Source organism: Melitaea cinxia, chromosome 23 (assembly GCF_905220565.1).
Source record: "Melitaea cinxia chromosome 23, ilMelCinx1.1, whole genome shotgun sequence".
NCBI classification, from domain to species: Eukaryota; Metazoa; Arthropoda; class Insecta; order Lepidoptera; family Nymphalidae; genus Melitaea; species Melitaea cinxia.
In genome coordinates this window covers 3149869-3171068 of record NC_059416.1, presented here as the reverse complement: position 1 = coordinate 3171068, position 21200 = coordinate 3149869, and the positions used below count along the sequence as shown (strand labels likewise).

General features: G+C 34.5%; 1 protein-coding gene across 1 annotated transcript; it reads right to left on the bottom strand.

Moving 5' to 3' along the window:
- Positions 1-10788: 10788 nt before the first annotated feature.
- On the bottom strand, positions 10789-16129 carry LOC123665224 (myrosinase 1-like). The gene is made up of 6 exons (XM_045599558.1): positions 16107-16129; positions 14103-14218; positions 13141-13814; positions 12758-13063; positions 12387-12631; positions 10789-10948 (listed from the first exon to the last, which is right to left on the bottom strand). The coding sequence occupies exons 1-6, from the start codon at positions 16127-16129 to the stop codon at positions 10789-10791; spliced, it is 1524 nt and encodes a 507-aa protein (XP_045455514.1).
- Positions 16130-21200: the final 5071 nt, after the last annotated feature.

Below are 21200 nucleotides of genomic sequence, written 5' to 3'. Positions count from 1 at the left end.
CATATAACCTTTATTTGTTTTTTAGCACCTAATCTTCATACTCCAATAGGTATCCCCCTCTCGAGGAGGTAAATTCCTATTTAGATTATTGACCTCCACTACCATTACAATTTATCCCGTCATGCTTGTATTTATACATCTAGTTATATTTGCTAAAGCAGCCCTGGATATGATTGACGTTTCTTGAATTATTTTGTTTTGAATGAGAGTAACAAATACTTGAGATTCATTATCATACGTTCTTGAAAGATAAATCATAATAGCACATATTTTATTGACAGTTTTTGATTCAAATACATTTCTAGCACGAGTTCAGACTTAATATATTTGTCATGTAATATATAGAACATTCTGTGATGTTCTTTAAATCAAATAAAAATATCAGATTTGATTTTTGTGGCAACTATTTCGCCCATGACTATTAAAAACGTCGGATGTGAAAAACAGCAACTTTACAGGAGAGCGATTCAAAGTGTAAATTGCGTGTATCTTTTTACTTATTTTAAGTAGGATTATGAAATTTTAGAGTAATGCTGTTCAGGCTATTTATATTTTGGATAATAATATTACTAGCCGGTATTTAATGTGTAAATATGAGAAAAGTCACTTGTCACTTGAAGTACCACAACCGACATTGTTGCTTGTACGAAACTGATGATTACTTGTTGGAAATGCCATTTACGTCATTGTTCATTGTTAGTATTTATAACGAATGTATGTCGTATGTAAATATTACTAAAAAACAAACACCAAAAATTTAAAAAAGTGAATATATTTATTAAGAAATAACAAAGAAAAGTTTGTTGAATAGAGGCAATCGTCAAAATAAATACAAAATGTTTCATTTGACTTAAATAACTCAACCACCCACCTCCTCTCACCCTAGCCACCCCCTTTCTTCCCGTGGGTGTCGTAAGAGGTGACTAAGGATAACACAGTTCCACTACCACATTGGAACTTAAAAAGCCGACCGGTGGCGGGATAACCATCCAACTGCTAGCTTTGAAATACACAGGCCGAAGACGGGCAGCAGCGTCTTCGGTGCGACAAAGCCAGCACTGCGGTCACCAGCCCCCTGCCCAGCGTGATGACTATGGGCAAACACACACGAGTTCACGCCATTTTTGGCGTGAACTTATTGAGGCCTATGTCCAGCAGTCGACTGTGATCGGCTGAAATGATGAAGTAACTCAACTAATAATTACAGCTTTTGTTTTTATTAAACTAATATTCAGATATATTAACTAAATAAAATCAATCTTCTTATTGACAATCAACAAAGCAAAGCAAAAAACAAAACACAAAATCTTCTATAATAATTATCTAGATTTAATAAGATACTTGGGTAGTAATCAAAGATTTGGTTAAATCTAAGACTTATTTTAATATGTATTAGATTAATCAATGAAAATCAGTCTTCTTCATCCAAGATTCCTTCCGATACATTATAGAATTCTAATAAAAACTGTGATATCTTTTGGGGATTAGTCACTTAAATGCGTCCTAAAAATTATATTCATATTAAATTCTGTCAAAACTGTGTCATAGCTGTTACATATTTCATATGTGTCCAATGCAATTAAATATAATTCAAAGCAAGGATTTAAAATCCAATATTTCGGGAGTTGTCGTCACTTTAACTTCATAAGGTTCACCTTCAGCTTTGGCCCAGCGAACGAGGCAGCACCATTCCGCTGGTACATAATATAGCATTTTGCGTTCACTAGCGCGCTCGATGATTGAATGCACACTATCCCCTTCATTTTGAGTATAACCCTTTTCCATGAAACAGTGAGTAATCGTGAATTCAAATTCTTTTACTGCAAGCAAGTATAGAGAAAAAACCTTCCTTCCGTTCCTGTTCTGACCTGGGCTATAGTCAGACCAAAATTCCTGCTTCTATGTGCGTTTTCTTATATATATTGATAAAGTCAACTTGAAACTTCATTTGCACAACGTTTTGCAATAGCTTCGTGGCACATAAAACATGTAGCTATTTTGTTAGACAAATTATATAACGTAAAGTTTAAGGTAGACAATTTCATTTTGTAGTAAAACACGCTTAAATATCTATGTGGTGTTATCAAAACTTTTTCAAAATCAAAAGTAGCTGCTAATATTTCTTCATTCGACTTAGCTTCATCTTTATCTACTGATTAGTTTTCTTTTGTAGGTAATTCTTTACTTTCGTATATGTGTGAAAAATATCATAGAGATCTTTTTTTGTCTTATGAAAGCCAATATTAAAATTTGCGTTAAGTATATTCCTGTTTATTTGCTTTGTCACTATATTTTTTGAGAATCAAACCATTCCGTATATATGCTATACATTCGAGAAGCATTATCCACACCTTCTATATATAGGTAGTTTCTTTGAATTTTTGCTGACACAATATGATACTATCAATGAAAACGATTTGACATCATCACATACTTCTCGTCATCTCTTCATCTATAATTCAGTTCTTGTGCTAATATCTATTTACCACGTTGATCTACTAAAACTGAAATTCGTTCCTCACATTTTTTCCATTATGTAGTGCGATGATGCGCTTACCTGCAGATATTGTAGTTAAGAACATTACACACTTTAACTTTTTGACCTTTATAGTCTAGAAGGAAACAGTAAAATTGTATGACCATACTTAGAAGTTATTGGCATAGCAAGAAATATCCTGCTCAAAATATTGAGCAGCCCGACTGGGGTAGTACCTCGACCTTACAGAAGATCACTGTTAGTGAGTAGGTTGCAGACGTCTATAAGCTACGGTAATCGCTTACCACCAGGTGAGCCTTACGCCTGTTGGCCGACCTAGTTATATATAAAAAAAATTGAATTCACTCATCTTGAAAAGTTCTCGGTATTAGAAACTCAGCAGGAAATAATAAAAAAAACAGTTAAAATTAACTATTTTATATGTCTGGGTGTTATATTTGGTACTAAAGACATTTCAAGTCATCTGCATAACCTTAAAGAACTTCAAATGTAATATCGCCGACAGTTAATTAATTAAAAAAAAAACGTTAAAAACGTCGGATATGGTACTACCGACATTGAATCCATTTGATAAGCCGATAAACAACGTCAGTGTGGTACTAATGACATTTAACTCATATTGAAAACTGACTAACAACGTCGAATATGGTACTAACGACATTTAACTCCTTTCGAAAACCGGTTTACAAAGTTGGAGTAGGTAGGGGAGAGAGGGGCTTGTTGTAACAGGGGTAAGTAGTAACAGGCTCTTTTCACTAGGATCTTAAACTTTATCAACGCATTTCTTTGACTCGATTTAACCTATAAACCGCGCTGCATCATGTTGCCATAGCCAGTGTCCCGCCAGCCGGCGCAATGAGCGAAATTGTGCACGCGCATCATTTTTGCCAGGTAATATAAAATTGTACTGTCGTAAAATTTTGGTTTGCATTATTAATATCGACTAATTTCAGACTTTCTATATCTTATTTACATACAAATTTATCTATCTTTGATAATGTGTAACAGTTCTTAAGGTTGCTAAATTGTTTAAATAGTTATGTTGATAAATGTTAAAAATCATACCATGGGGTTAGTTGTAACAAAAACTCGGGGCTAGTTGTAACAAAATTCCAGGCTTGATGTAACGTGTTACAATATGCCCCAAGTTATGTTCTTCTAGAATGAGGGTGTATAAAAGAAAGTCAGAGCGGGCAACACAAAGCCAAGAAGTGTACGAGTTAGCGGCAGCTAAAGTTTTAGAAAAAAAAATGCAGTATTCGGAAAGCTAGTCAGACTTTCGGATTATGTCACGTATCTCTTTATAGATACATATTGTCAGGTATGTGGTGAAGCTTACACAGATTCAAATAAAGAAGATTGGGTAGAGTGTATCATTTGTAAGATGTGAGCACATGTAGGATGTGTTACAGGAAACACTATTTCTTTTATTTGTATTGATTGTTGCTCAGATGAAGACTGAATTTAATTATAATGAAACCTACCAAATGTTGATTCTTATATAAGTACAATACTTTGTTAGATAGATATTAAAAAGAGATAATTACGAAGCATACCTTAGATATAAATAATTTAATTACTTACTGTGATATAAAAGTGCAATGATGATTATAAGTAGTGTTTAAGTACATAAAACAGTTAATTATTTAATTTTTAGGCGTTGATTACTTAAAAGTCTATTTGAGTTGATTTTTGATAAGAATTACATAATACCTACTTTAAAAAGGTGTCAATTTTGTTAAAAATAAACAAAGAATAAATGAAAACAGGTATTAGTGTCGTTTTTTTTGTCGTTACTACTTGCCCCGGTAGATGTTACAACTTGCCCCAAGCACGAGGTAAGTTGTAACACCGCACTTCTTCTAGAAAATAATTGATTGTAAAATAATGACTAAGAGTTATGGTATTATTTTTACTTTATTGGGTAGAGGAAGAGTTACAGCATTTATGCATCTTTATTTAGTAGCAATATAATCAATAGATTTCAAGATATATTAGTTTTCATGAAAAATGTTACAACAAGCCCCTCGCTCCCCTACATTCTACAATTTTAAATTACTTACTGTAAATGGCTCGTGTAATTTCAATTATCTATTATTAAATTTGCAATTGTATTAAACTATGAACTTTATTGTTAGAAATCATAAAAGTAATATAATAAGTAAAAATTAATACCTGTTTCTCACTAGGTTTTGCTTTGCTCAAAATGTTTTCATCGCCATTTTTATTTCTATTACTATGTTTTCTTTACCACGTCCAGTAGCTAGTTTGATTAAAAGTGCTTATCTGCTAGACATTGTAAACGGTGTTATAAAGTAAAGGATTAACAATAAAATGTCCTAAAAAACAAGTGTCAAAGCAACATCGGTTAATCCCGCTAACATAGTCTGAAGTGGGAGATAGTGCACACTCACCCGCTCCTGCAGACCGCTAACAACGTTGGTAGTTATTTTCTGACATTGTTAGCGAGCTAGCCAAGTAATATCCGACATTTTTAAATTAAGTGATTCAAAAACTATGAATAAAATAAAATAAATCTCTTCAGCTGGTGATAGACTTAGTCATTTGGGAACGTTTTATGAAATAAATAGAAAAATGCGATTTTGCAGTTCCAACGATGTTAATAGTCACTAGCGATTTCAGACATGATACGATTTTTGCACAATGGTGAATGGATAAGGCGATTTTTTTAAATAGCTCTATTTTATTTATACCTACATAATACATAAATTGTGTCAAGCTTATCACGTAGTTTTATTGAGGTGATCATTACTTAGTTATATTGCAGCAGGAAATATCTGGAAATGTCTGGTCTGGTTGGCAAAATTTGGAGTTGCCCGATTGGGAAATTACCTAACAGAAGATCACAACCAAATTTTTCCTTGGATAAAGTAGCCAATGCACCTGGGAAGGGTCGGAGGCAGGATTGGTAGGGATCGACAACGTACTTACGATGCTTCTGGTGTCCCAGGTGTCTATAGTCTACGGCCACTTAACATAAGGTTATGTACACTTGTTTTTATACTAAAAAGGCGGCAACCCTTATACTATGGTATAAAAAGTAGTAGTATAAAAAAATTCATCAGTATAAAATTGATCAAAATTTACTTATATGCAGGAAGACTTATAACCTATATATTCAAAAATATCGTATTTTAATAAAAAAGTACCTGGGTGACCGAGCTCAGCTCGGTATTTCTAGTAAATCGTGAAGGATTAGTAGTAGAAGAGAGAGTTAAAATGATTCGCTGCCGGTTTGGATGAAGTCTTTTTTAACCGACTTCAAAAAAGGAGGAGGTTATTCAATTCGGCCGGAGGAAACTCAATATATATATATATATATATATATATATATATATATATATATATATATATATTTTTTTTTTTTTTTTTCTTTTTTTTTTTTAATTATGTTCGGGTTAACTTCGTCGTTTATGAAAAGATTTTGATAATTCTTTTTTGTTGGAAAGGAGATATCCCTGGTGTGGTACCATGATAAGGAAACCAAGATCTGATGATGGGATCGCAGAGAAATCGAGTGAAACTCTCGAAAATCCGCATAACTTTTTACTGAGTGTACCGATTTTGATGATTTTTAACTTAATCGAAAGCCGATGTTTATCATGTGGTCATATTTCATCGAGATCTGATTACAACTTTTGGAGTAATCTTTGATAATGCGTACTTCTTGACTATTTTTTCGTGTAACTACATTGTATTACTTATCGATGTAATTGAATTCGATTTTTTTTCGTTTGCCTGCAAACACAATTTAATAATGTCTAAGCAAATATTTGTCTACGCTTCAGCCTGTAATATCCCACTACTGGGCATAGGCATCTTTTCTCATGTAGGAGAAGGATCAGAGCTTAATCCACCACGCTGCTCCAATGCGGGTTGGCGGATATATTCCCTACTATGAGTAACGATCGCTATCAGGTGTACATGATAACAACCGGGACCGACGGTTTAAAGTGCTCTCCGAGGCACGGTAGGGAGACCCACAAGGACTGCACAATCACTCAGACCACGGCAAACACCTGTATGGCCAAAACAAATGTTTGTCATGTGCGGGGATCGAACCCGCAACCGCCAGCGCAACAGGTACAATCCATATCTGTAACCGTTGCGCCAACGCCGCGTCACAATTATTAATAATGAATTAACGCAAAATAAAAATAAAAAATAACGATAAATTAAAAATTGATATAAAAGACACAATCACAAAATTGAGAGTAATTGCTTCTCAAAACTGATAGGCACCCCAACAAATCGTGTTTGTTTTGAAAATCATATTTAAATACGAATTACATATTTATAAAATATGAATAATATTTTTTTTTACCGACAATAATAAAAAATATAAATAAATATAAAAAATCAAAAATAAAAAATTATTAAAAAATTATAATGATAAAATATGAATAATATTTTAGATTTTACCGACATAATAATAAAAAATAAGAACTGCCTATTTAAATCTTATCTTAAACTATTAAACGAGCAATTCTTGTATATATATATATATATATATATGTATATATATATATGTATATATATAATCTGAATCTCGGAAACGGCTGCAACGATTTTCATAAAATTTTGTACATAGGAGGTTTCCGGGGAGATAAATCCATCTAGCTAGGATTCATTTTTAGAAAATGTCGTTTCATCCCTGTTTTTAGGGAGTGAAAAAATATCGTTAGAATACGAAGGTAAATTTCGCAACTGTCAATTTAGTTATAATAGCTCGGTGGGAAATCGGCTGGTTGGGATCAACCGAGAAGATCATGGTTCAAATCCCCATGTCCCTGATCAATTTTTTTTTTTTCTAATTGCACTCGTTATTTTTTATTTAAATAGCAGTTCTTATTTTTTATTATTATGTCTGTAAAATCGAAAAAAATTATTTCATACATAATACCGATATCTCTTGCTACCATCACAGCGAAGGTTCTTGATGGCTTGCTTGATACATAACTTAGTAAAGCAGTCAATATACACGATACGCAGTTCGGCTTTAGGCCAGAACTACCAACTGAGAGCAGAATACTGTGTCTCAAGCAAGCTTTAAGGTACTACACCGATAGAAAAACCCATGTTTTTGCGTGCTTTTGGATCTGTCTAAAGCATTTGACCTCGTGCCCTATAAAATTTTATGACAGAAGCTTAAAACAGAAACTCATTTAAGACCCGAGTTGATATTACTATTGAAGTATTGGTATGGCATTCAAAGTAATGTGGTTAGGTGGGGTAATGCACTTAGTAATCCATACAAACTGGAGTGTGGAGTGACACAGAGGGCCTGAAGTCACCCAGGCTGTTCAATCTTTACATGAACAACCTGATAGAGAGGCTTATCAGAGCAGGCGTCGGTTGCTCGATAGACGGTGTTATAATGAACAATTTTAGTTACGCGGACGACATGGTTCTGTTGAGCCCCTCGGTCACTGGAAGACCACTGGTCTTCGAAAATTAATAAAAATCTGTGAGAAATACGCTAAGGAGAACGGACTCAGATATAATGCTAAAAAGAGTGAAATTTTAATCTTTCGAGGTAAAAATTAACCATTAAATTTCAATCCTAATATACTCTCTCTGTGGAACTCCTCTAAAATAAGTATCTGAGTTCAAATACCTTGGTCATATTGTGAATGAACGCCTGGATGATGATAGCGATATCGAGCGCGAGCGCAGAGCTTTGTTAGTTAGAGATAATATTTTGGCCTGTAGATTTGCTCGTTGTACGTCACAAATAAAAGTAATTTTATTTAAAGCCTTCTGCCAGTCTTTTTACACGTGTAGTCTATGGGAGAATTACACTCGGCGAGCATATAGTGCTCTGCGTGTACAGTACAACAATGTGCTGAGGGTTTTGTTGAAGAAGCCTCGGTAGGTACTGCAGTGCGTCGGCAATGTTTGCGGAGGCTCGTATAGATGATTTCTTTGCGATCATACGCAAGCGGACCGCGTCCGCAATGCGCAGATTAATGAACAGCTCCAATAACCTCTTCAGCACATTGGCTGTAAAGCTAGATAGTCCCCTCTGGAGACGCTGGGATGGTGCACACGTAGCTGCGAGGGAAACTAAAAGAAATAAGTTTTGATAGCTTTTACTTTTTTTATAACTAACATAGTTGTTAAGAATAATTGTAACTGACATTTAATTATAATTTTGATTTCAATTTCGATTTTGTCTTGATTCTTAGTTTTAATTTTTGATTTGATTTTACGATGATAATTTGTAATAATTTAATACATTGAAATTTTTTAAATTTAATTTAAATTGAATATCATTATTTTTTAAGCTTTTAATTGATTGAATTTTGTTTTATTTTAGTTTTAATTTTGATTGAATTTTAATATTGATTGTTTTTTTTTAATTTTTATTATTGTAATTTTGAATTTTAGTATTTATTTTAATTTTTAATTTTAATCATTAATATTGATTTAATTTTAGTATCTATTGAATTCGGTGATCATTTTAATTTTGGGTTTTAATTTTGATTTTAGTGTTATTCTTATTGATTTTTGATTTGGTATAATTTGTTTGGTCACAATTGTTGAAAATAACATAGCTTAGAAAAAAAAATGTAACTAACAAAAATATGGACATGATTATGTTTGAATTAAATTATTATTATTATTATTTTCGGTATTTTTTCTCAGCCTTTGGCTGGTTTTTCTGCATTTACGGGTCAAAACCAAGTAAATGCAGCGTGTGGTGTGATAAAATTATGTGTTGTGTGGAATTTCGTGTTCGTCAATTTGCAAGAACTTTCTTACGATTCGGCATGTATTTAAAATGGCGGCTTTTTGTAAGGTGATGTAAAGAGTTTCGTTTAATTCTAGTAGTTTGAGACTATGTAACAGATTATTCCCGTCGGTGTCGTAAGAGGCGGCTAAGGGATAACACAGTTCCACTACCACATTGGAACTTAAAAAGCCGACCGATGACGGGATAACCATCCAACTACTGGCAATGAAATAAACAGGCCGTAGACGGGCAGCAGCGTCTTCGGTGCGACAAAGCCAGCTCTGCGGTCACCAACCCGCCTGCCCAGCGTGGTGACTATGGGTATGACACACATGAGTTCACACCATTTTTGGCATGAAATTGTGGGGGCCTATGTCTAGCAGTGGACTTTTTTGGATATTGTGTTTTTTTTTGGATATTGTGATTTCTAAAATAAAAGTAGTCTATGTTACTCCTGACAATGAAAGTCCCGTCAGAAATGGCACAGCCATTTCAGGCATTAGCCGGAACAAACAGACAGACAGACATACCGACAGATAGACAAAAATTGTAAAAAATGTTATTGTGGTAGATGTACCATGTATAAATCCATATGCATTTAGTGACAAGTGGTTATTTTAATATTACAAACATACACTCCACTTTTTTTTATTTGTTGTATAGATGTTTATAAAAATACTATTTCATAAAAATTTGACTAGCCGTTTCAGAGGAGTATTTTAAGTAGATAACATTGTGACGCGAGAATTTTATATATACAATATAATAATTACCAAATGATATAATAATAATAACAAACTGCTATAATAATAACAGTCATCACTAGACTATACATTAGACACTTTATAGCAGTCATACATGGCTATACATAAGAATCTTAAGCTTTTATTTAACGTTACGGACGTTTTTTACCGGCTAGGATACCCCTCCGCAACGCTCCATAACGAACTTCGTTCCAAAAATACGAGATTATATCTACATTCCAGAAATAAAAATCCGCCCCTTTTCACACATATTCTGTCTTTGGAGAATTCCCTTCACGTAATTCTTATGAAAATAAAATTAATGTCTTGTTAGTTTACACTTTACTTAATATTAGCTTTACCATTTCCTTACTCTTGAAAATACACTTTAGTCGGTTATTCGTAGCCTCTCTTCCCGTGTCTTCTCAACATTCTTTTCAAATGTGGTAATAAAACTTACTAGTATTTCATTTTATTCACATACCTATAATTTCAGCTATGGTATGCCTCCATGTATATTACCCTAAACGGAAGGCTGCCTATTTAATAATACATTGTATAATTGATCTCTTCATTTTAATTAGAATTGTTAAACTAAATTGAACATAGCTATGATTTCTTCAAATTCAAGTTATTTACAACACTAAGGTGTTAGTTATAAAGTTACGAGAGAGGTGCCCAGAATTTTAAAATTTGGTTTTAAAATTCAAATTTATTTATTAAAAAAATTTTTACATTATAAATTAATAATAATTTTTATTTTTTACGTTTTGTTTTTTGTAATATGTTATCTAATGTCCTTCATCGATTTGCATCACCATGTCAGTTGGTTCGTAGTCGGGGTCTATTACGCGCGTCTTCACAATCTGCTTGTAAACAAAAGCTGATTTCCTCGGCGTGCGAGTTCTGGCTTCGCTCGTGAAGTCTACTTCGTACAAGCCGAAACGTTGTCTGAAACATGACATAGTAGGTTAAAAGCAGCTTAAAACGGTAAACCAAAAGTTTGGCAGATATTTTAAAAGAGTATAAAAGTCGCATTTTATTTAATATTAGCAGCTGTGCCCGGGACTTCGTCCGTCAAAAGTAGCCTATGTTACTCCTTATGACATCAGCACTCTACCAGTAAAAGCCTCGTCAAAATTGGTCCAGCTGTTCCAAAGATTAACCGAAACAAACAGACAGACAGACAGATAGACAAAAATTGTAAAAAATATTATATGTACCGTGTATACATCCATATGCATTTACTAAAAAGCGGTTATTTTAATATTACAAACAGACACTCCAATTTTGTTTATTTGTATAGACTAGCTGATTTCATTGAAGTTTTCTTACCTTAGATATAAATAATTGTGTTTGCTCGCAAACGAAAAAAAAACCGACTTCAATTACATCGACGAGTAATACAACGTAGATCGACGAAAAAATAGTCAAGTAACAACGCATTATCAAAGATTACTCAAAAAGTAGTTATCAGATCTCCATGAAATTTAAATGTGACCACATGATAAACTTCGGCTTTCGATTAAATTAAAAATCATTAAAATCGGTAAACCTAATAAAAAGTTATTGCGGATTTTCAAGAAGTTCCCTCGATTTCTCTGGGATCCCATCATCAAACCCTGGTTCCCCTATCATGGTACTAAACTAGGAATATCTTCTTTCCAACAAAAAAAGAATTATCAAAATCGGTACACCTAGTAAAAAGTTATTGCGGATTTTCAAGAGTTTCCCTCGATTTCTCTAGGATCCTATCATCAGATCCTGGTTGGTCCTGGGTGGATATCTTCTTTCCAACAAAAAAAGAATTATCAAAATCCGTACATCCAGTAGAAAGTTATGCGGTATAATACAACGTAGGTCGACGAAAAAAGCGTCAAGTAAAAACGCATTATTAGATATAGCTCAAAAAGTAGTTGTTAGATCTCAAATAAATTTAAATGGGACCAATTGGCACACACCACCTTTCTATTAAAAGTAAATTTGTCGAAATCGCTCCACCGAGTCAAAAGTTCTGATGTAACATACATAAAAAAAAAATGAATTCGAATTGAGAACCTCCTCCTTTTTTGGAAGTCGGTTAAAAAAAATACTAAATGATAGTATAAAAACGTTTCTCGACCTTAAACTAGATTACAAATTTTCTAAAGCTTAAACAAATTACTGATCATGTCTAAACTTTGCGTTACTAAAACGAACTGTCCTGAACACTAAAGCATATAAATCGATCGTGTTCTGCTACAAAATGTTAAATTTAAGGTACTTTTCCAGTTACGTTGCATCAGATTTTGCGTGAGATGATTCCCCGTTGTTTCCTCAATACAATGATCGGTCTTCGCTTAGATTTGTATCATAAGTGGAAATAAAACAAAAGTATATAGATTCTCACGTGTATCCGTGCATCCATTCGTAATTATCCATTAAACTCCAAGCCATATAGCCTTTAAGATTAACGCCAGCTTCAAGAGTATCTAATACACTGTTCAACGCTGCCCTGTAATACAAGATTCTCTCGTCATCTATTAACCCTGCTTCTGGGACCTGAGACCAACCGTTCTCAGTTATGTAAAACGGAGGATTATTATATTTATTGCTAAGATGCGTCAGTGTATTATATACACTATCTGGTGCCATCTGAAAAAGTTAAATATCACTCTTTTATATTTGAACTTTATTTTATTTCATATATAATGTGTTAGTACTATTAGTGTGACGAACTCTACACACTACTGGTACTAAAATAAAAAATAGATAACTTACTTTAAGCCACGCTGAAGCGGATTGGAGCCAGTCGTCTGGATTGTATATACCAACATCTACATCGTCCAGCAAGGAAGGAACGGGGTTAACAGTTTTGTATTCATTAGCTGATACGAAACTAGCCGTATAATGATTGATACCAAAGAAGTCATATGTTCCTTGGATGAATTTTCGTTCTTCCTCAGAAAGTTCAGGCAGGCGAGATCTTGAGTAACCCTGTTCGATACTTTTCCTTGCAACGATCTCCGCCAACTCCTTCGGGAAACCACCTTGTTCAGAAAATATTGGTTCCGCGTATATACCCCACTTAAATGAAATAAAAAAATATATAGTTAAGAATTATAATATTGATGACAACATTCTTTTGTTCTGTAGGTATCTACCTCTGCTTGCCTCCTAAGTTCAGCTGCATATTGATCTTCTTCTGAATCTGTCAATGGACCAAACCAGTTTATACTAATAGTAATACCACACTCGCCGCTCTGGTTTGGCTTGAAGTCATTATTATAAGCATGGTAGGCTCTTGCGTGAGCAAGTAAAAGATTTTTACCACAGTGGTATGTACCAATATCAGTTAAATTTAAGAGGGGAACTTTTTCATAACCGCCATAGCCTTGATAGCAAATTTGTTTGGGTTCGTTAAATGTAATCCAAAGTTTAACTCTATCGCCGAAATTTTCAAAAACAACTCGAGCGTAATCTTCAAACCATTCAGGAAATAAGGGATTAAGTAATCCTCCCATATCTAGTAACTTTTGAGGTAAATCCCAATGAAAAATCGTAGCCATGGGTGTTATGTTATATTTCAACATTTCATTGATGTAATTGTTATAGAAATCAACGCCAGCCTGGTTGACATTGTAAGGAGCTAGCGGATTTGGTAGAATTCTAGACCATGAAATAGAAAACCTGTAAGCGTCGATCCCAAGTTCTCTCATCATTTCAACATCGCGCTTGTAGTTGTAGTAAGAGTTTGCTGCGATGTCTCCGTTGCTCATGTCCGCAATGACATGAGGCCTATTGTGGGTCATATGATCCCAAATATTTTCTCCCTTGCCTGAAATGTAATAATAAGATATTTCAATAAAAACCAAATTTTAAATTACAACATTTTAATATAATAAATAAATTTGTACTTTAAGGCCATTTGAACCCTGTGTTAAATATGTTACCAATGTTTCCTTCATGGACATTTGTTATTTGTGAGGAATTACTATGAATGATAATAAGGCTAAAATTAGTCAATTTAGTGTTTCTTTCACATGTACATTTAAGACAGAAAATATTTCATACAACCAAAGCAGTAGATGACATATTTTAAAAATAAATTTAAATGAATTAATACCGTCTGCGTTCCATGCTCCTTCGATCTGATAGGACGCTGTTGCTGTACCAAATAGGAAATCATCTGGGAACCGTCTTTCTTGCGTCAGCTGAGCATTACAGCTCGCTATTATAAAACTGTAGTAGAAAAATGTACATATAGATTCTATAATTTTAAGTAAAACAGAAATTAAGTGAGAATTTTAATTAACGTTAGTGCCTTTTATACCAATATGTTTGCAAATAAGCGTTTTATGTAAAGCTTAGTTTGTTTCGTCTTATAACTTTCTGTTAAGTATGATTGTGTTAAGGAGGAGTGACTCCTTCTGGCACGGGAGCTTATTGCACTCAAAAGAAGAAGTCAACCTTTATGTTATTATTGTAATGTGTTGTTTATTGATGAAATAAACGTTTTTTTTTTAATCTATATTATATTTAGTGATTATGTAGCCTATTAGTACCTGTATTGCCTGTAACCCCAGGCAACCCAAGCGCAATGATGGTTCTACCCCTCTGACTACCTTACATTATTACTAAACAACAACATAAATACAAAGCTGCTCGGGGGCAGTATTATTTGGCTTTGACTTTCTATATGAAATTAATAATAATTGATAATAAAACACATAGACAGCAGAATAAAAATTACATCTCGTAGTTTCAATAGCACAGTCTCAGTTTTATTTTTAAATGTTATAGTGTTTTCTATTTTATTTACATACTAGCTGTGCCCGCGATTTCGTCCGCTTGGAATGTAACAAAAAGTTATTGTTAAAAAAATTAAAATTAAAGGTTTGCAGAGTTTAAAAAAATCTAAAATAAAAGTTGCTTAAGTTACTCCTCATTACATCAGCTATCTGCCGGTGAAAGTCAAAGATTAACCTGAACAAACAGAGAGACAGACAGACAAAAATTAATTGTAGAAAATGTTATTTTGCTATATGTAACATATACATGTTCCATCCCATATGCATTTAGTAAAAAGCGGTTATTTTAATATTACAAACAGACACTCCAATTTTATTTATTTGTATAGATTTTAATAAAGAATAACAAATATTGGTATTTGGGCTGGCTAATAATCTTAAATTATCAGCTATTTAATTAAAATTTTTAATGAAGCATTTGTCCCTTTTGCGTAAATATTGTTCAGAAGCCATTAATATATTTTTATTAATAACGATGCATTACATAAAAAAAAATTGTATTCAGACAACGCCCTACATTAATTATAAGTATAATCAGTGTTAAGTCTTCCCCATGATACAATATATAATTTTGGCACAAGTTCTTATATAAAGGGGTGGACATCTCCAAAAAATAAAAAATCAATCATTTAAAACAAATCAAGAATGAGAGATGCCGTATTTGAATTTGAGTGTATGTGAGTTTATTTTTATATGTGTGAGTATAAGTATATGTATGTAAGTGTGTGTGTGACTGAATGTTCGTAAAATCTTAAGCTTATAAATGTACCTGCTTATGGTGAGTACAAGAGCCTACGACTTTACCATTTTAAGTATCATCACAGCAGCCTTATGCAGTCCACTACTGGACATAGGCCTCCAGAAGTTCACGCCGAAAATGGCGTGAACTCATGTATTTTGCCCATAATCACCACGCTGGGCAGGCGGGTTGGTGACCGCAGGGCTGGCTTTGTCACACCGAAGACGCTGCTGCCCGTCTTCGGCCTGTGTATTTCAAAGCCAGCAGTTAGATGGTTATCCCGCCATCGGTCGGCTTTTGAAGTTCCAAGGTAGTAGTGGAACTGTGTTATCCCTTAGTCGCCTTTTACGACACCGACGGGAATAGAGGGGGTAGCTATATTCTTTGATGCCGTAACCACACAGCATCCGTAACCACACAGCATACCATTTTAAGTAATACCACCAAAAAAATATATAGAAGTATGTATTTAAATAAGTAAACCTATTTACTAATAGGCAATATAATAAATGATATGGATAATTATTATAATATATTCTAACTGTTGTTACGATATATTATATTTACAAACCGTACTTACCCTATTAACAGCAAAAACTTCATCGTCCGCATATGCAACAATGGAATGACACAGGGTTAACGTTGCTTACTAATATAATATATTGCTTCTAACTAATACATCACATCTTGTAACTTATCTTAGATTAAGATAAGATGACACTTTGTTTCATTTATTTTTTGGGGATTTTAGCCTAAAAGTAAATATTGTTCAATACATAATCTTCTAATGTCAAGATAATACTTCACCTTCCGTGATATAATCGTGACATAACTTTTTTAAGATGTTGATAAGAGAATAGTTATTTATCGTAGGTATTCTTTACTGTCAAGGGGTATTAGGACTTATCGGTGACTAGGGTTGCTAATTTATAATAAAGTAAACAAATCGTACGATACCATCCGCTTTGGGTGGCATCGCGCGCATCATATAGGGGTTGTGGTTATCCTTCTGTCTCTTTGTGTGCTAAAATTTGTTGGGAAAAGAATCAGCCTGTACATAAGCAAAAGATGGGGAAAGGTTTACTTGAGAAAGATTGAAGCTTAAACCATCATACTGCTCCACTACGGATTGGCGATTCCCTTCCATGGGTAACAAACGCTTTTGGGTGTACATGATAACAAACGCGACCAACAACTTTACAGACTCTCAGGGGATTGGTGGAACCCCCATATTACCAGACCAGAGAGAACACCGTTGCCTAGCAGCAAGCTCCTGCAGTTTTGAATAATAGTGCGGTTCAGTTCAGGGCTCAAGTTCACTAGTCATACTAATATAATGTGCTGTGTGGCTACGGCACTAAAGAATTTAGCCACCCCCTCTCTTCCCGTGGGTGTCGTAAGAGGCGACTAAGGGATAACAAGGTTCCACAACCACCTTGGAACTTAAGAAGCCGACCGATGGCGGGATAACCATCCAACTGCTGGCTTTGAAATACACAGGCCGAAGACGGGCAGCAGCGTCTTCGGTGCGACAAAGCCAGTACTGCGGTCACCAACCCGCCTGCCCAGCGTGGTGACTATGGGCAAAATACACGAGTTCACGTTATTTTTGGCGTAAACTTGTGGAGGCCTATGTCCAGCAGTGGACTGTATAGGCTGTAATGATGATGATGATGGTGATGACTAATATAATATTAAGCATAAATATAAAAACTGCCCAGCCCCACCGAATCCTCCTATCGGCTTCCTTCTCGAAGTTGTTTCTACCTAGTTGAATCGTATGGGCTAGGTAGATATCATCTTGATCAACTTCGAGAAAGGTGCCATTGGCCAGAGACTGATCACGGTATGACATGGTTGTTAAGAGGAAGGGATACCGGCTCTTTCTCCTTACAAACGTAGTTGACTGTTTCCTCTCTGGATAATGACACTAGATCAAATATTTTTGTAATATAAAACCTTTAACTGCCATGACCATGCCCCTCTATCTTGGTTATTTAATATTCTTATTATCATAGATAGTATTAGTCTTCAAAAACTATAAATATTGTCTAATTTAAAAAAAAAGTGATATTTTGTGGGGAGGAAATAGTCGACTACAAAATGCTGTTTTGGTCAATAACTACTAAATGCTGTATTGATTAATAATTACCAATCTAAAGCGGTTCGAGCTGCAGTTGTCACTTTCTTGGCTCGGGGCGTGGCGGTAGCATACAGCGAGACAGGAACATTTTTATTCAAATACCTATTTTTCAAAAGTCTCTCAGGTACCCTTTCCTCATAAATATAACTTTCATTTAAACCATACGTTTCGTTTAATTCATATCGAGACCGTCGGTAGGACTCATTTAAGCCGCCCCAGTATTTGGCCTAATTCCTTCAACTTCTTCGTAAAGATGCCAATATCGTCGGTGAAACGAAGGTGAGCGATGTATTTGCAGTTGACATTGATGCCTCTTCCCCAAATCTAAAAAAAAACCTTTAAGGAATCTACCAGCACAGTGGTAAACAGATTCGGTTAGATTATATCCCCCTGTCTCACCCCGCGATGAAGGAAAATAGGTCTTGTTTGCTGGTCTTGGATATGGACGGTCACCATTACCACCTCATACATACTCGCACATCTCAGTACCTCGATATATCACCCGTACTGTCCTAAAATCTGACATTTATGGGGGGAGGGGGGTGGATTCTTTATAATTCCTAATGAATTTCTATACCTTCGTACGGTCACACCCACCACGCATACCGGCATATTAATATTTTTCATTATCAGAAATACATACGGCGCATGCATTATTAATATTTGATGCGATCGGGTACCTATTTCTTTGCGACTGACTAAAAACTCTTCCCACTACTGAAACATCATATAACCTTAATTTATTTTTAGCATCTAATCTTCACAGTCAAATAGGTATCCCCGACTCTCGAGGAGGTAAATTCCTATTTAGATTATTGACCTTGACTACCATTACAATTTATCCCGTCATCTTATATTTATACATTGAGTTGTATTTGCTAAAACAGCCCTAGATATGATTGACGTTTCTTGAATTATTTTGTTTTGAATGAGGGTTACAAGTACTTGAGGTTCATTATCATACGTTCTTGAAAGATAAATCATAATATTACACATTTTATTGACAGTTTTTGATTCAAATACATTTTTAGTCAGACTTAATATATTTTTCATGTAATATTTAGAACATTCTGTGATGTTCTTTGAATAACATAAAAATATTAGATTTGATTTTTGGCAACTATTTCAGACATGATACGATTTTTGCACAATGGTGGATGGATAAGGAAATTTTTTTAAATAGGTCTATTTTATTTATACCTACATAATACATAAATTATGTCAAGCTTATCACCTAGTTTTATTGAGGTGATCATTACTTAGTTATATTGCAGCAGGAAATATCTGGAATGTCTGACATGGTTGGCAAAATTTGGAGTTGCTTGATTGGGAAATTACCTAACAGAAGATCACAACCAAATTTTTCCTTGGATAAAGTAGCCAATGGACCTGGGAAGGGTCGGAGGCAGGGTTGGTAGGGATCGACAACGTGCTTGCGATGCTTCTGGTGTCCCAGGTGTATAGTCTACGGCCACTTAACATCAGCAGTTTATGTACACTTGTTTTTATACTAAAAGGGCAGCAACCTTTATACGATGGTATAAAAAAGTAGTAGTATAAAAAAAATCATCAGTATAAAATTGATCAAAATTTAATTTCTGCAGGAAGCCTTATAACCTATATATTCAAAAATATCGTATTTTAATAAAAAATATTATTGTTTAGAAAGCAGTTGTTTACGTGACATGTGACACGAGCCGGCTTTATCTTCATTTAGAAATGACATATCAGACTTGTAAAGTGACAATTCAAATCTAGCTATTTCCAAAATACAAAAAGCGTTGATATTAATGAAATATATTTATATTACATAATTATAACTAGCTGTACCCCGAGGTTTCACCTGCGTTGATTTAACTAAAAATAGCCTTCTTTCTTCTTAAATCATACATAATCTTCTTCTTTAAATAGGCTATCAAACTATGAGATATTTTTCAATTTTGACCAGTAGTTTCTGAGATTGCTATGTGTTTACGGCAATGAAGAATATGACCACCCCCTAAGGGATTACACAGTTCCACTACCACCATGGAACTTGAAAATCCGACCGATGACAGGATAACCATCCAACTACTTGCAATGAAATACACAAGCCGTAGCCGTAGTGCGACAAAGCCAGCCCTGCGGTCACCAACCCGCCTGCCCAGCGTGGTAACTATGGGTAACACACATGAGCTCACACCATTTTTGGCATGAACTTGTAGAGGCCTATGTCCAGCAGTAGACTGTGATAGGCTGAAATAATGATAATGTTGATAATGATGAATGAGTTTCTGAGATTGGCTCCTTTAAACAAACAAATCAATTTTTCAAGTTTATAATATTAGTATATAGTTTAATAATAATATATTCTTTATTGCACTTTAAAAAAAAACATAATTACAAGTCATTTTTACAAAGAATGTTGGCAAGGGCGAACTTATCTCTGTAAGAGATCTCTACCAGTCTATCCATGGTGGGGAGAGAAGATGTTATCGCGAGACTCATAAGCGCATTTGTGATAAAGTGAAAAAAACTGAACAAAAAGTTATAAATTAATAAAAAAAGCCATTTACTTATTTTGCAATATATACATTCAAAATTAGTGATATAAAATACATATATACTTAAATACATACACAGTTACATGCACATATACATGCACACATACCCACATACATACATACACACATACATACATACATACATACATAAATACATACATACATACATACATACATACATACATACATACATACATACATACATGAATACATACATATATTGAGAGTACAACAATTATGAGAGGTTCATAGCTTCGGAGAGAAGATGATTCCTTAGCCTGTCCCTGAAAGCATAAATTGAAGTGCTGTCTTGGATCACTCTCGGTAAATGATTCCAAAGTTTTGCAGCGCGTATTGTGAATGAATTGAGGAAGAAGTTGGTGTTATGTCTGTGGACTTCGAGCATCGATGTGATGCAAGACCTTCTAGATCGTGTTGGGGTAGGAGAAAGAAGGTAACGGGACCGAAGGTAGGAGGGAGCATTTTGGTCATGGAGTATGTTATAGAGAAAAGAAAGGATGTGCATATCACGGCGAAGTTGGATTGGGAGCCACTTAAGTTGAGTACGAAATTGGGTGATGTGGTCGTATTTACGTAAACCAAAGATGCGTATCGCAAGATTTTGTAGACGCTCTAATTTATTAAGTAGCTCCTTTGTCGCATCTAAATAGCACACATCTGCATAGTCGAGGATTGGTAAAAGAAGGGATTGCGCAAGCAGAATTTTGGTTTGAAAGGGAAGAAAGTATTGAAGACGCTTAAGAGAGTGGAAGGTGTAGTGCATCCTTCGACTGACTTCGTTGACATGAGCTATCCACGATAAGTTTTTGTCCAAAATCAAGCCTAGGTTTCTAAGTTTGTCGCAGTATGGTATCGGTGTGCCACAGTACAAGATTGGAGGTACTGTTTCCCAGGCAATACGGTTTCTCAAACAGCTGCTACCGATAATTATTGCTTGAGATTTTGCTAGATTTATAATAAGTCCAAA

Bases quoted from the DNA above. Each gene is read 5' to 3' on its own strand.
- LOC123665224 (XM_045599558.1), bottom strand. From the start codon at position 16,129: ATGAAGTTTTTGCTGTTAATAGG. The intron at 14,219-16,106 runs GTAAGTACGGTT...TTTCTACTACAG, and splicing joins AAGTTTTTGCTGTTAATAGG to TTTTATAATAGCGAGCTGTA. The intron at 13,815-14,102 runs GTATTAATTCAT...ATTACATTTCAG, and splicing joins AGGAGCATGGAACGCAGACG to GCAAGGGAGAAAATATTTGG.